Source organism: Haemaphysalis longicornis, unplaced genomic scaffold, assembly GCF_048455015.1.
Source record: "Haemaphysalis longicornis isolate Haplotype H1 unplaced genomic scaffold, Haemaphysalis longicornis Haplotype H1 scaffold_6, whole genome shotgun sequence".
NCBI classification, from domain to species: Eukaryota; Metazoa; Arthropoda; class Arachnida; order Ixodida; family Ixodidae; genus Haemaphysalis; species Haemaphysalis longicornis.
This window is the reverse complement of record NW_027526407.1, coordinates 55,610,229-55,626,884: the sequence shown is the minus strand read 5'-3', so window position 1 is coordinate 55,626,884 and position 16,656 is coordinate 55,610,229. Positions and strand designations below refer to the sequence as shown.

General features: G+C 46.2%; 2 protein-coding genes across 3 annotated transcripts in view; both read right to left on the bottom strand.

Annotated features, from left to right (window-relative positions):
* Positions 1 to 850: 850 nt before the first annotated feature.
* The window catches only part of LOC144142733 (uncharacterized), a 37,568-nt gene continuing 21,762 nt past the window's right edge, over positions 851 to 16,656 (bottom strand). For both annotated transcript variants that reach the window (XM_077674409.1, XM_077674411.1), the window contains exons 6-7: positions 13,516 to 13,660; positions 851 to 3,391 (exon numbers count right to left, since the gene is read on the bottom strand). In XM_077674409.1, the coding sequence (XP_077530535.1) occupies positions 1,066 to 3,391; positions 13,516 to 13,660 (2,471 nt within the window). In that variant the 3' untranslated portion in view covers positions 851 to 1,065. The remainder of the gene's footprint in view (positions 3,392 to 13,515; positions 13,661 to 16,656) is intronic.
* On the bottom strand, positions 13,966 to 16,626 carry LOC144141572 (uncharacterized). The gene has a single exon (XM_077673114.1). It carries the CDS (start codon positions 16,482 to 16,484, stop codon positions 14,181 to 14,183), a length of 2,304 nt encoding a protein of 767 aa, XP_077529240.1. The 5' UTR covers positions 16,485 to 16,626; the 3' UTR covers positions 13,966 to 14,180.

Sequence of the window (16,656 nt, the reverse complement as noted above, 5' to 3'; positions counted from 1 at the left end):
CTCGGTACACCAAACCGCATGCAGGCAAGAAAAATTTGCATGAAGGAACGAACTTTCACTTAGCTTGAATTCCAGCTTGGAGCATTGAGCGTCGTCTATTTGCAATTACCGAGTATGGGCATAAATCACACACATGGCATGCCTCGTAATGGTCACCTCCACACTCAAGATTTACTGATCTAAAAAAAAAAAAAAGGTCTTTGTGGTTATGTACAATTTGCAAGCCGTATTGCAGCAGAACGACAAAGCCACGCACAACAATGCTGCGCTGACCGCCACCGGCATTCCACTGACAAGCAGTTCGCCACGAGTGGCGCTGTTCGCTTAAGCGACGTTGGCACCATACAACGGCCGCCCAGTCCCTATATAGGCATGACATTGTGGTTTCACTGTCCCCCCCCCCAAAAAAGAACTGATCCTGTTCTCGACGCCAGGGGGTAAAGTGACCCCTCAGACCAATTGTGTATCAAGAATCCATATCATGCTTTAAATTGCACCGCAGCCGCAACTACCAGTCAACATGCTTGGTGCTGGGAGCAAGGCTGTACTTGAATGGTGGCCAAATAAAAAATAGCACAACGCCAAGTGGATACAAGTCTGTAAACAAAAAATTCATTGTCTAGTTTTGAGAGTTGGGGCCCATATAGGCCATATGCTACTTATGGGATAGACACTACCAGATTAAATTTTTGCCGCCATTCCTTGGCGACTTTTTAAACTGCTTTTTCAAGTGATGTTGGAGCACGTTAAAGCAGTTGATGCTCAGATCCCGTGCAGCCATGCACACACACCCTCACCCTCCAGTGTCGCTGACAAGGCACCAGCACCAGGTGTCTTCAGAGTTGCCATGAATGAATGCTTTATTTATTATATTAATACACTCACTTTAGATGCACAGAAACTGTCCAGGGACACAGAACTCACAACAGTAAACCGTACACAAGACAGCATTAAAGACTAGTAAAGGGACATTATATTAAAATGGACTACAAATGAAATCAATCCTTCAATGGTGTGGCACCCTCGGCCAAACGATTGGCTGCACAATTCGAAGGCAGAGCTTCTCTACCTCGTGTGTATCACAATGTGCCTCCTCAGGTGATCACGTCGACGGAACCGCTGGCCACACACACCACAAGGATGAACCCTGTCTCCTCCATGAGTAACAAGGTGCCTCTGCAGGTGGTCGCTCCGCCGAAACTGCTTGTCGCAAAGGCTGCATGGATAAGGCCTCACATTGCTGTGGGTTATAAGATGCCTCTTGACTCCGCCGATGCAAACGAAACGCCGTCCACACAACGGACATGCATGCGGCCTGACAATGGCGTGCACCAGTTGCTGGTGCCTCGAGGCGTGGTCGCTTCGGCTGAACCGTGCACCGCAAACGTTGCACGAATGAGGCTTGCTCTGTATGTGGATCTCCATGTGTCTTAGGAGGTTGTCTTTTCTCGAAAACCAGCTTCGGCACGTTGGGCATTGATGTGGCTTCGGCTTGACGCCAGCGTGCAAGTACCGCTCGTGTCGCTCGACGTTGTCCCTCCGGCTGAATCGCCTGCCACATGTGCGACAGGGGTACTGCTTTCCCTTCTGGTTGGCCCTGCTTGGGTTAGAGTGGTCCAGTCTGGGGAAGCGACTTGAGCAGCTGGGGCTAACGTGTCGCTTAGCATTACTGCTAAGATTCTCAGTATTGGTGCTACTGGCAGCACCACGACTTCCGCAGTCACTAATACCACTGGTCGAACTGCTACTGCTGCTACTTTGGCTGTGCTCGCCGCTACCGCTGGAATCCGCGTAACTGACTACGTGTCTTTTGCGCAGGCGGCCACGCCAGACACCGTGGCTGTTTATATTGGTGGAAACCTCGACTTCAGTTGCAGTGCCCATTTGGGTTGGTTTTCGGTCAGCCTCTGACTTCAAGTCACGCCTGCCCCTTGGTTGCTTAACTTCTTCCTGGTGCCTTGCGACTGCAGTGTGCTCAGCAGACCTCTGCATACTGTCAGCATCAGCTAGGGGCACAAGCTTTACACTGCATGGCTTGGTCAGGTACATTGATGCGTGCTGTCTGGCGTTACTCCTTCGCCTACCACAGCCCTCACTACTGCTGATACTCCTACCGATACTATCGGCACTGCTGCTGGATCCTTGGTCACGTATACTCCGACTGGAACCTGTAAACTTGGCTGCTTGGTGTCTTGGCACATTTCGAACCTGGGAGATGTGCTGTCGGCTGTTTGGACTGACCTGAGAATCGGCTTTGGCTGAAGAGTGCTTGGGCTTCTTGGACATCCCGGGAATGCGTCTCCGTGTCAGCCTCCGGTCACCCTTAGCATTACTGTTGCGACTGCTCTTGTGTTGTTTGACTACTGGGCGTTTCTTAAAGTCGTTGTGCAGAGTAGGGCCCAACTTGTGGACAGTGATGACCTGAGGCAGGGTCTTGGCACTGCGCAACTTGGTCAGGAACGTCGACACGTGTGGCTTGGCATTGTGATTCCGACCCCTAGTGCGGCTCGAACTACTGTTGGGACTCCTAGAAATACCGACGTCACTGGTACCACTGCTGCAGCTTCTGCCACCAACATTGCGAGGACTGGAACCCACTTCCTGGTCCTCTTTGAAGCAATCAAACTGGGAGACACTGCTATTCCATTTGGTGCGATGCTTCACTTTAGCTCTTGCATGTGCAGGCTTCTCGCGCATCCTGGTATGTGTCACCTTTCCCCCACCCTCGACGTTCAAGCTTGGCCTGTCACTTCGTTGCTCAGCTAACTTAAGTTTTTGGAGGCTATTGCACTGAGCAGGAATGTTTTCAATACTGCCAAAGGGCAAGGCCTTAGCACTGCATGACGTGGTCAGGAGAGGAAATGCCTGCTGCTTGTCACTATGCCTACGACCTCCATGGCTACCAATACTGTTTGCGCTACTCCTGGGACTACCATGGATACCAATGCTGCTGCTGGATGTTTGGGGACGCTTATTCACTAGGCCTTTTCGCAAACCATCCCCCCGCATGGCTTGCTTTCGGCTATTTGGATTGGCACTTAGCTTGACTTTGGCTTGGGCATTCCCAACCTTCTCGCGTGTTCCAGCAACGGCCGCTCGGGTCAGTCTACGGTCATTCTCACTTTTGAAGTCGGGCCTGTCATTCTGTTTCGTGACTAGCTGCTGTTTTGTGGTGCCCTCAAACTGACTGACGTTGGAGCTTTGCGACTCCAACGGGACCGGCAGCGCGAGGCTGCTCTGCTCACAAAAATCCCCAGGAGGCCGGCGCTTCACATGAACCCTCATGTGGCCACTCAAGCCATTCCTGGTAGCAAATCTTTTGTCACAGGATTGGCAGCTGAACGGATTCTTGTCGACGTCCGTCCCCTCGTGAGCGGCATCTGCTTCCAACCTGGGCATGCAATGTGGTCAAATCATGTTAAATTCAAAATCGGGGAACTTGCACTTGTGGCTTATTTAGGTTAATGTTAAAATAGTACTGCTTGACTGGCTATGCTTTTGAAATTTTCATCTGCTCAACACGCAGTGAACAACAGATACTGCACAACAAGAGCACCTACAGGTCATAAACACGTCTTTTAATGCTTACGCTGAAATAGGAATAAAAAGTCCACCCCAAATGTTCAGCAATCGTGAAGAAAGTTTTCAGTCCGAGAGAGCAAAATAAACGGGGCACATCTGAAAACAAGATGCCTCAAGATAACTGTAAAAGAGTTTCTCTTCTTTATTAGCCCAAGCTAATAACTCTACTGTCATTAAATATTACAATAAATATAACAGTGCCAACACACAGGTCACAAGCATAATATAGCTGCCACAATCCCCAAACTTTCAGCATTTTAAAGTCACGATTAGTGGTCCCATTAAGTCCAGTGCCAGTTTTTCCTCGCTACAGAAATAACTCGTCAGGCTGCAGTTGCTATGGTAAAGCTAATTAATACGTGCGAAGCGGTAGTAACAGTAGTAAGGCGTAATCGATCAGAACAACCCCAGGACTATTATTTTAGGATACTACACAGCTACTTCTTAACTTGAACTATTACACATACGCATTAAAAAAGATAAAATCTACCCTTAAAAAAAAAACAAGTGTTTAAATAATGTAATAAACTAAAGATAATAATAATTCAAATCGATGGTAAGAGAATAGGTGTGTGTGATGCTTGTCCTGGCAAATGTCACATTCTCACTAGATAATGAAAATGTGCGTGCTGAATGCTGTACAACTTCAACTTACGCACATAATGCATCGATATAGGACTATTTTATAAACAAACATACCAATGGCGCCCAACATGTTCCTTGCCTCAAGAGGGCCTTCACGTGAGAAAATAAACACCAAAGTGCTGAGAATTCCAAAAGTGTGAATGAAATTGGACATCCCCACCGCACTTTTTCATGTCATGACATCAAATTTCAAGTGGCAAAACGAAATTTGCACTGCCTGTTAATATCTTCTGAAAGAAACAGTTTTAAGGACATGTAAATGCAAAACAAATGTACCTGGACGCTTGTGCAGGGCACACCTTCTTAGAAAAAGGTCAATACACCAAAACAGGCTGCAACCATTGGCAACCATTGGGTTGCAGTTGTGATTGGAACATTTTGCCTCGGTAAAGTAGAAAATTAAAAAAAATTCTGTGCGTTGACGTGCGCTCTGAGTTAACAATGCCAATGGCATCAAGCGACAAACTTCAGGGGATAGCACTGCAATTCAATGTGCCTTCAAGGCAGCAGTCAAGTTTTTTGCCTTGCCATTTGAGTTAGATTTGGCAGCTTCCCACAACTGACAGCACGGAACACGCTTACTTACCAATCTCACTATACATGACACGGTCTTTAGAAAAACATGGGAGAGAAACATAGACATGCCATTTTGACAAAAACGTGTTCTATGCCGGGATACACCAAGATCTTACTGACATCATACCGTATTTTCGCGCGTATAACCCGCACCAAAAATGCGAAAATTTCAGTGGCAAAGTAGGGTGCGGATATTGCACGGGGCTTTTCCTTTAGTGCAGCTTCACAGCAATGCGCGTTATGCCGTGAAGATGACCTTTTGTACGACAGTGAGGACTGCAGCTCAAGTGATAGCTCTAGCAAGAGCAGTGACACTGAGTGAATAGTGACTTTCACCTTGCAGTCAGTGTATTCTACTTGCTAAATATGTGCCTTTTCTGTCTACCTAGTATTTGATGTGTTGCTTGAGCAGTAGCTTTGGTGCAGCCTTTCCTGTATCAAATGTACGCACACTACGCGAGGATTTTTTTTCTTTTTCGGTGAACTGAAAGTGGGGGCGAGGATTACATGCAGGGGCGGGTTATACGCGCAAAAATACGGCATTCATCACGAAAAATGACACCGCTAGAAAAAGTTCCATCGACGCGGCTGTGCCCGGATTTGAGCCCACGAAATCTCTCGCAACAGGAGGTACAAAGCGCTCTTCCAACTGTGCTACAAACTCGCACATAAGCAGGTCTACGAATGTGCCTTATATCCTTCCCTACAATCTTTTTCATTTAGATGGTGCTACCGTGTAGGAGAGGCGAAGAGAAGTAGTGCATCACGACGCTAATGAGCGCCGACACTTGGCGCCTCAATGCGTGAATTGAAGCCCCCTCTACCGCTACTTCTCAATCCAATTAGAAAAAGACAGCCCGCAGGTCATGCTCCTTTCGCTGTGGCGGACCATGTGTTCACCAAATGGTTCGCTGACAACCCATTCGAATTCACTAGCACGGTTTTCAGATGGCTGTGGTTTCAGTTGGATTTACCGTATTTACACGATTGTAAGTCGACTCGAATGCAGGTCGACCCCAAAAAATTGCATCTCTAAAAAAAAAAAAAAAAAAAAAAAGCGAGCGCCGCCTAGAAAATTGTATCTCAAAGAGAAGCACTTCCGTCAACCCACACGGCGGCTCTACCATCAATGATCGATGCTCCCACAAGAGACGTGCGCTCGCGGTATGCGTGGTAGATGTTAAAAAAGAAAAGCTTTTGTATAAGTACCCAGAATAACCTGCACTGTGGGTTAAGCGGGAAGAACACATTTGCTGTGTGATGACAACCATCGAAGCAACCGGCAGTGGCCACTGCCGCGCAATACCAATACGAACGACATGGCGGCTGACGGAAGCGGTCGCACACGATTTACTTTTGAGCAGCTAACCTCCCACCATTGCATTCGGAAATGTATAAACAACATGAAATAATTTGGGCTACGTTAGCACTGCGCACTGAATCAAGGGATTCGCTAATACTCATTTCGTTTACCCTAGCGGCGCGGATGATGCTTTATAGCGTCGTTTTCGACCACATTATCAGCTCCTTTCCTGCACAAACGTCTTCGTTTGTGCCTTCAGTGATATCTTAACGAGTTGTTAGAAGCGGTCACTGGAGCTGCGCGCACCTCTTTGTGACTGGTGACACTGCCATGTTGCCGCCACCGATCGCGTAGCGCGCAGAATGCGGGCAGCGTCAGCGTGGCGCATTTTCGCGAGCAGAAAACGCCCCATGTGGTTCACACTTTAGACCATAACCATGGGAACGAGGGTGCAAAGCTGTCCCCACCTCGTAGCACCCCCGATTTCTCGTTTCTCTTGCCATTACTAGCAGTTAGACAGTTCGATTTCGATTCTAAGTCGACCCCCCAACACTAGATTGTAAAATTTGAAAAAAAAAAAAAAAAGGGTCAACCTACAATCGTGTAAATACGGTACGCAATGCTCTGGCGCGTGCAATTTGGTGTGCAACGTTGATGCGTCTAACGGTGCTCTACCGACATAACATAAATAGCAATGTGGAAGTTCATATAGATGCACAATAAACATTCAACTGCTCTCACTTTCGTGTTTTACCAATTCCTATGAAAGAAGGATCACCCACTTTTTTTAAGTGCTTCCTTAACTCTTTCGCTACCGCAGAAAATTGACCAATTTTGGGGGGTCCAAGAAAACATTTTTTTTTTCTGCTAAAAATTATTTAGGCACTAATTGCAGGAGCACAAAATGCAGATTATTTAACGGCCTTTCCAATAACACCAGTTTTTTAAAGGTTTTCATATATCATAGTTGTGAAAAAAAATATCAAAATCAAAAGTTTTGTCAAGTTGTCGAAAAAAATGATAAAAAAGGAGTTGTGTATATCAAACCACCGGTAGTAGAAAAAAATTAGAATATACATTTTGCAGGGAAACATTTCAAAAACACACCCTAAAAAAAATGTCGACTTGCGCGGAACAGTTTGTCAGATATAAAAAAAAAATGTTAGCATGCACGGTGCTCGTGTCATGCGGTGAAGCCCAACCTCTAATTCAAACTGTGCAATTTTGGGTGGTTCCTTGGAATAAATCTGGCGGTTTGACGTTATCAGAGGCACCAATTTGCCCCCACATAATGTAAAAACATCTTGTCAATGGCTGACTTTGCATTTACAGCGAGCACAATATTTGGGACAAGCACGCGATGCAGAAAAAAACATGCATGAAGTTGAAAACGGAACGCCGTGGCTGATGTTTGTTGTCGTTCACGGTCAGTTATCTCTCAAAACATAAAGCTGAGCTTTATTATCATCTTCTTACTCGCAATTGTAGCCTTGCTCGCAAAAATGAGGTACGATGAGCTAGAATCGTCCCCTGCGATCTTTGGCCGAGTAGCAGTCGCGCGCTAAAAAAGATCAGCACAACGAGCCTCCTCTATTGCAGCGCCACCTAACATTTTTCAAATGAAACAGTACAAAAACTTATCAGAGACTCCGTCCGAATAGACAGTTCAACTAAGCAGCAACATTAGACACCCGGATATACCCTCGCATGAAAACGAAACTGGAAGGCGAACAGCTGGCAGTGTAAGGCCGGTTTGAAGCGCTGTCCTCGGCGGAACAGATATCTGGCGACTGGGTGTGACCTTTTGACTTGCATCTGAAGTTCTTATCGCAGAAATCGGGTTAGGGTGGGGGAAATGAGGAGCGGCGTGCTTTGTTCAAGGATCAGTCGCGGACGCTTCAGGCGCCATGGCAGTTAGCCTTGAAGTTGGGTAACTGCGTAGTTGCGCTAAATATGAATTTCGCGATGCAGAAATGAAACCGAAACTGTTGTAAACTGTTTGGGAATGGTCCTGGGGTAAGTAGAACTACCAGAGTACATAGGAAAACTTGCGCAAAGGCAATAAAACTGCCTAAAATCATAAAGTAGCTTTGCAACCAGGCACTGCTTGACATTTTCAGCTGATTTCTGGGATTATTACTGTCAGAGCGCGAACCTGACGATTTAAAATCGTTTGCTAGTTCCCCATTCACGCCCTGATAGCAAAAAACAAGCGCTGGTGCAGAGTAATTACGAGTTGCACGCATTCTTCGTTGGTAGCCTTGAGGCGCGATGACCACGCCCCTTTTCCACAACCAGGTGATTCAAAAGCGTGTCAAAAATCACGTTTCCGTTGCAAAAATGAAAACAAAACTGATTTTGAAAGGCCATTTTCTGATCTAACTCCGAACAGCTTTACTTGTTCGAGAAACGCCTGGAACGCTATGAAAAGGCGCTCCCAAAAGTATCGATCAAATTGATCGATTTTGATAGGCGCGGTAGCGAAAGAGTTAAACCGTAATTTGTCAAAATTGAGAAATTACCGTTTGCTAAGCACTTAAAAAAACTAAAAGCTCTTAAGCATCCACAAAATATTGTCCAGATGAGCACATTGTACGCATTGCTGCAAAGTTTAATGAATGTTTCAGATGGCGCTCTCACATTTCTATGCTCATAATGTAACGCTGCAGTTCCATTGCTACTTACAAATGTTCGCCAAGCCGAGTTATGCTTCTGCAGGGGAAGAATAATCGTGGGGATTCAGCAAAGGTCCTTCACTTCCTGAAATTCCTGTTGATTACCTAAGCACACTCCTACACAAGTTGTTGGTTATTCACCAATTTGTAGGAATGCTCGTGACTGAGGCACCTGGGGACACAAAACTTGAAATAAGATTTAGTAACGGGATTGGTTGGCCTAGTTGGTATTCCATGGTTTTGTACAGTTGAGCACAAAAGAATGGACGGGGACTGTAGGACACAAGACCAGTGCACTACTACAACTGAAGTTTATTACACAGACCAGGGTTCGTACGGGCTTCAAAAGCAAAAATGCAAGGGTGTTTGTCTTGCAAGGACCAAAAAACACATTTTCAAGATCCCCATATGTTTTACCTGGGATTATTTATAACTTTTTCAACAAAATGCAAAATTTTGATATTCCCTAATACCTACGAACATTATTGCACATTTAGATAGGAGCTATGGGTTCATGAATGCTCCCCCAGCTTTATTTTTTTTTTCATAGTTTATATTTAGAGGTTTTTCCTTTTTCTTGGTGTTTTGCCGAGGCTGTTTGATTTCAAAACTTAGTTAATGTTGCCTGCATCTCCTGCTTTGTCAGCAAGAGTATCAGCTGAAATTAACTCAGCAAGTGTTGCTGCAAGGCAGGATGAACTGTGTACGTGTCCACCATTTGCGCGTAAAAGCAAACGCAGATGGAGCGTATGAGGCACAGCAAACATGCACTGAAAGGCCGTCCACAGACTAGATGGAACATGCAAGATAGAGAACAGAAGCCGGCTTTCACGGGATTGTATCCTCCTGACATGAATTCTATCGAGGAGTGCTGCTCCCAATGTTGCCTCGTAATAATGAGAATCCACAACTCGTAATTTCACGCAATACACTGAAACTTGATTGTTACAATGTTTGTGTACATTTTTAAAACCTAAAATTCATGACAAACACTTTAAATTCTTGTGAAAAGATAGGGCCATTGGTGATCTCCAGAAAAATCACGGGTTTTTAAGGACCCTTTAAAAATTCCAGGACTTTCCAGGCCTTGAAACTTACACTTCTAAATTCAAGGGTTTTCAAGGTTTTCAAGGACCTGTGCGAACCTTGACAGAGACAGCTGAACCAGATTTGGGAGCAGTTTTTGGAGCAGCAAAAGCTCGATTTTGAGCAGGAGAACCTTGATTTGGAGCAGAAGAACGACATTTATTATGTCGCCTTAGGAACCTAAAAATCAAATTTTTGGCAACTCACGGGGGGGGAGGGCGGGGGGAGTGCACTTTTTAATCGGTTTTTAACGTACATAACACCGAGCTTTGCCGAGATTGAGGGGCAGATGGATTGGTACTGTTCAGTGAATTACGTCAAGTTATGGAAAGCTCGATAATTTGTCAAAAACGTTAATTTCCGGTAACTTTTTTCCCGGGCTAATCTGCTGGCTGCTGGCAAAATAGCAACTGTAAAAATGTGCCGGCTGCCGGCAAAATCGCCCCCGCGGAAATGTGCCGGCAGATTAACCACGTAGTCTTAGCCAGCCAAATGGGAAGGAACTGCCAGCAACTTTTCTCCAAGGCTAATCTGCCGGCTGCCGGCAAAATAGCCACTGCCTTAAATTTTTCGCAATGAACCCCTGCCCGTACGAGTACTAAGCTGCTGCTCCAGGTGAGGTTATAAAACATAAAACAAGCCAAAAGTTAGTTTTCAAATTTAAACAAGAAAAGAAAGAAAAAGTGCTTCACTTTTTGCCATGGTGACAACACTGCATAGGGAAGTTGTCCAGTGCAATACAGGCAACCTACTTTGCATTGAAAGCCATCTTCCACCCATTTGGTCTGCAAACTGGGCTATGCACTCTTCACAGAGGAGCTGAAGATGATATTTTGTGGAAAGAAAAAGGCTGGAAAAGGAACTCCAATTCCAAGGAAAGGCTTTGCAGAAGCCCCATGGTCAAAAGGACACGAAAGGCCACAACCCTGACGACTTCTGATGAGCGACATCTATGTTGCAACTACAGAAGCCGCTTTCTCAAAAGTTTTTTTGCCACCTGCATCGCTTGTTCCGTCTTTTGCATTACATTCCTTGATGAACAGTTGAAGTCATGACACTTTTGGTTTTCCAGATTTACTTTTTGTGAGTTTTTTATTCACGTAGTCGTTCACAGTCTACATGCCTTTTGTACGTTCACCTCTGAAAAACCGAAAACGAAAAAAACTGACGCACCTTACTTTGTTCTTGTAAACCTTTTATGAACCTTTTGTTTAGATTTTTTTATTTGCACGGTGCTGTGCGTCTCTCTCGCTCTCTCCCTCAACCTTCTGTGAACCTTTTATTTTGTTCTTGTTTACCTTTTGTGAGCCTCTTGTTCACAGATGTTTCGATTTACACAGTGCTGTGCCGTGAGCACGGATGCCGGACGCGCCTCGGTTTTTAAGGCACTTCACCCCTAAAAAATCTAAGACTTTCACGACCTCGTCCATTCATTTGGGAATGCAAAGCACTTCGAACAAGGTTTCTACCCATTTTATAAGCCACTGAAGCTCGGTACAAGGGGAACTGAAAGAAAATTCCATAAATAAAAAGTCTTCAAAATATTACTTCGAAATTTTTATGGTGTTATCAAGAGGCATTTCCAGTTGCTGTACCAATTTTCATCAAAATCCTCAAAGAAGTAAAAAGTTGATTGAAAGCCACGTCCGCCCTCAATTAGCTGCTATCACACAGACCACACACGAGCACACAATGCTCAGGGCGTCAACAGGTCCTTTGCTCATGCATGAATATTAGTTTAAGCCCATTCAGAGCAGCCACAACGGAGTTGACTACCGTATAAACCGGATTATAGGTCGACCCGGTATATAGGTCGACCCCCTAATTTGAGGTGGGAAAAGTTGACAAAAAAAATAATTCGACACAGAAGCGCACTCACAATGTCTATATTTATTTTCGACGCCCGTCCGTCACTGCCACTCACTATGTCTGCCGAAGTCACTCGTCCGAGCTCTCAGAGTCGTCCGAAGATGACTGCTTCGCACTGTCATCTTCCATGCCATCAGGCGCGTTGCTGATGGAGCACTTCCTGAACGCTCGTGTAACCACGTCCTCGGGCAGCGACTGCCCAGAGAAGGACACCCAGCTTGACACGGTCGCAACCAGCCCGTATAGGTCTTTTTGTTGTCGCCGGCTATCCACTCATTTTACAGTTCGCGAAGTCGGTCCGCGCATGGCCTCCGGAGCGATCGTGAGCGAAGTTCCCGGACGAAGTTCCCGGACGAAGTTCCCGCCACTTTGTTCTCCAACTCGGTGTGCACCGCTTGAAGTCCACGGAACGATCGGTTTCGGGGGTTTCACGCGCACAGCTTAGCTTTCTGGCTCCGCCAGTACCGCACACTTTTCTCCGAAACGCCTAACTGGCGTTGCGCCGCCATATTCCCATTCTGCTCGGTGACTCAATCGCCGTCAGCTTAAACGCCGCGGTGAACTGGCGTCGACTGCCGCCACTCATCTCGGAACAGAGACGTACAGAAATGTATGCACGCACGCACAATAGACGAGTAAAAGACAAAAAACTAGAGAAAAGCGAAATCAAATAAAGGCCTGATAGTGCGAGAGAGCAGTCCGACATGAATGGCGATGGCGACATTGTTGCCAGACAACGATTTACATTCTGCCAATGACCGCTATATAAGACGAGGGGTGACTTTTGTGCGGATTTTTTTGGAAAAAAACTCGACCTATATTCCGGTTTATACGGTATTACGGTAATACGGTATTACGGTATACGGTTTATACAGTATCCAAGAAATAGTCAAAGTCGGAAAAAAAAACGGAAGCCAGCCTGGCTATATGGCAGTTCCACTGAAGTTGTTCACTCACGACACAGTGCAGACATGCGGCAAATGACCGTTCTTTCCTGCATGCATTTCCTGCAATGTACAACATGACACCCGCTCCTGCCATTACGGGCTGACAGCAGTCCCCCTCTTTTTGGCACTGTGAGCGCAGAGGGTGCCACTGTCTCTGTGGCTAGTGTTATTGACAAGGTTATACATGGGGGGACTAGGACAATGACCATCTGGGCCAAAGTGAACATGGAAGTTGCATTTCATATTCACTGGCTGACTCATCACACCCACATCACTTCTGGTAAAATAAACCCCCTGAGCACGCAGCATTCATTCATAAAGTTGAAACAATAATGCCTAGCCTAGTGCACATTAATTGAACCGTCGAAAGCATTGTTTCTGCTCTCGCCAAACATACAGCAAATTCATGCAAGAATAAAACACGGCCACTTCCCTGTTCTCCCGTAATATACACATTGCATGCCGTGGCATAAGATCGCTCTGGCAGATGATGTTTTTTTTTTCTTTTTTATGGATGCTGCAATGAAACGCAGCAAGTGGCTCGGGAAAGTGGACAGGGGAAGGCCACCAACACAGGCACATTTACGAAAGGGGGTGTGACAGGTAACAGGACAGAATGAATGCTGGGCATGCAGTTCCACTACAAGGGCACACAAATAATTTTTCAAGACCCCCACATGCAAAAACCAGGCGGGGAGAGTTCAAAGCTTCTGGGGCAGCTGTCACTTAGGGGCGAGTTTCTGAACACGGCGCATAAAGTAAATAAAAAATTTTATTGGGAGGAAAGAAGAGGACAAATACACACCGACACCCTTGTGAATTCCTTTTTCACCTTTCAAGGGTGGAGTCGGAGCAGCCCAGGGACTGGCCTTGGTTCTCCAGCGGTGCTCTGCACTCGTCACACTGCCCGTCGCAGCCCAAGCGCAGCCGGTTGCACGTCGCGCAGAGGACGGCCCCATCGGGGATGATGTCCTCTTCTGATTGCAAATAAGGAAAGGCCCAGTGAACACGCGAGCAAGACTCCGACCCTTTACAGCAGCTACAGTCGTAAAGTGCCTAAAAACAAGAAATTTAGTGCATTCACATATCCCTATGGTTGCCACCTTTCCCGGAAAAGAGAAAAAAAAAAAAGGCGAGAAATCAACAGAACATTTGGACTGAATGTGATTGAGAGCTTGGTTATTGCTCTGCATATGTGCTTCACCGAAAAGTAACCGAAATTTCTGACCGCGGTGGCAGCATTTCGTTGTTTTGTTCCTCCCTTAGGTACCCCTCCCAGGGTTCGTACAGGCAACAAAGGCCAAAATTCAAGGGTTTTCAAGGACTTTCAAGGACCAGAAAACACATTTTCAAGGACCCAACATAACGGTTTATTTGTAAATACTTATACAGGAAGAACTTCTCAAGACTGCAAAACTTATTGCACAACACGTAGAACATATTGACTGTATCATATTTAGGAACTTATTGCACAACACTTCAGTAGGTGTTCATGATTCATGAAAGCTCTTTCATCTTCTCGGTTATTTCTTGGCTGAGGCTTAGGAGCTCTTCCTTCTTCGTTTTAGCTGTTTTCCTGAGGCTGTTTGATTTGACAATGAGGGTAATATCCCCTGTCTCTTCCGCTTTCTCAGCAAAGGTATCTGCTGAAGAAATTAGATCAGCTACCGTTGACACAAGCTTCGCCTTCTTCTTCCTCAAGTTTTCAATCTCCTCCTCGACAATGCGCCTTTTCGACTGTCTTGCTCCTTCAAGCTGCTCCTTCTTCTGAGATTCAAGATACGCTTGATAGCGGTGCCTAGCTGCTGACACTGAAATCCTCAACTCTTTGGTAATGGGAACTTGCAGGATACCGCCTACCTTGTAGACGGCATCACATATGATCCTCTGCGCGATGTAGGAGGCATCCTTCAAGTTCTCGACAGAGACTTGACGGTTTACACTAAACCCCCTCTCTACGGTGGCCTGACCATGGCTAAGGGTAAGAAGGAGGTGCACCACTTTCCACAGCTCGGTGTAGGACGAATTGAACTTCAGAAGTTCTGCGAAAAATTCGTCCAGCCTGTCTGCGCTCTTATCGAACAGTCTCAGCTTATGCTTTTCTTCTTGCAGCATCCCAGCATACTCGGCAAGTACTGAGTCTCGTTGGTGACTATGCAACCTTCTTGCAACAATAAGGGCATCCAGAACTTTCTTCATACCTGCTAGGCACTGCTCTGGTTTGGTGCACATCTGCCGGGGGTCCAACGAGGATAAGCCTCTCACAAAGGTATACTTCAGAGGGCTCTTCTCAAGGATCTTCTTGGTCATGTTCACTAAGAATGTCTTGCACTGCATCTTAAATGCAAATGAATCTTTGGCGCTGACCTTTGAGTCCTTGAGGATTTGTTCGGCTGCGTGGCCGATATCCACCTTTTCAAGTGCACGGTGGTTGCTTGGGTCTTCAATGTTAATTTTCAACAGGCTTGTGACTGCTGTTGACGCAGACAGAACTGAAAACTTCACAAACTTTGTGAGAAGCACTTTGGCAACAGTCTCAAGGTCCTTTGCCAGAAGGAACACAAGAGGCTTGTCTGCTTGATATTCTGTCAGGAAAGGCGTTGCAATCTTTGCAACCCCAAGAGCAAAATGAAGCATTGCTGGAACCAGTGGGTCAGTGGAGAAGTTGCACAAGTTCTGGAACGAGGCACACTTTGGCAGATTCACTTCCTTTCTTCTTGCAGACTCAATGTATTTTTTCACATCAGACCACAAAAACAGGGCTCGCTCAATCACGGGGACATTTTCCACCCAGCGATTGGCAACATACTTTAGGGGAAATGTTGTCTGGCCAGTCACTGCTGTGAAGTCTTCACGTCTCGCTGGAGAGTCCTCGAAGAGTGCACTCAGGCTTGACAGTAGTGTGTCCAAGCCCCAGTGGCTGGCAGTCAACCCTGCCCTGAAGGCATTGTGTACAATGTGCAGTCCACAAGTGCCCAAATCTACACACTGCACCTGATAGTTTTGTTGAAGATACTCCTGCAGACCTCTGAAAAACTTCAAGTTCACATTAGGTCCGTCCATGGAAATTTGCAGGACCTTCGACAGCGGCAACTGCTCCAGTGAGTTCAACAGCTTTTCTTGAATGTCATCTGCCGTTGCGTGGCCCATAAAAACGGACGTGAAGTACCTTGTCGTGACTCTTTGAGATGAGTCCCAGTATCGGATGTGAACATCCATTTGCTTTTGATGTAAAAAATCGTTAGCAGACTCATCAAACAGGACGACGTAACAGTCGGCTTTCTCTATCTCCTGTTGCAAAGACGAAGAAAAATAAGGCCCAAGACCATGGCACGCTACGTAAGCGCACTTTTTTTCCCCACAAGCGAATGCCTTTGCGATCTCACTGTCCGGGAACATTTTTTTGAAGAGATCATTTGTGTGCGCTGATGAACTGTAAGAGTAGTGAGACGTCACCACCTTTAAAGTCCACAAAATCTCCGCATCTGTCACCAATTCGTGCACTTTGACTGCTGAGTTCAAATCCGATGGCTGTATTGGGACAGCGGGGACGGGTCGGGCACTCGCGCATGGCACTACGTAACTCTGCAAGGAGGCACCACCTACTGTCTTCACGTTCGCATTGTGCTTCGCACTTTGCTGGTGGCTTTTTAGCGCGGATTCGCCCATTGACGAAATGTCAAACGTTCTTCCGCACAGTCGGCATTTGGCGCGATTTGCGCTCCCTGGGTCTGGCGAAACCCAGTCCTTATACGGGTCCTTGCTCAGCCACGACTGCTGAAAGGTGCACTTCCCGGGCATGATGAACTTCAACTGCCACTACGACCACCATTTGCCGCGTAAAAACAAGCACAGAAGAAGCAAATGAGGCGCTGTAAGCAATGTGCGCGCACACGCAAGATGGCGACGAAAAGGCGGATTGCATTGGATTGAATGAAGACGTGGATTGGATTGACACGTTCTTGCTCCCAAT

Excerpts from the sequence above, each read along its gene's own strand:
- LOC144141572 (XM_077673114.1), bottom strand. The coding sequence starts at position 16,484 with ATGCCCGGGAAGTGCACCTTTCAGCAGTCGTGGCTGAGCAAGGACCCG.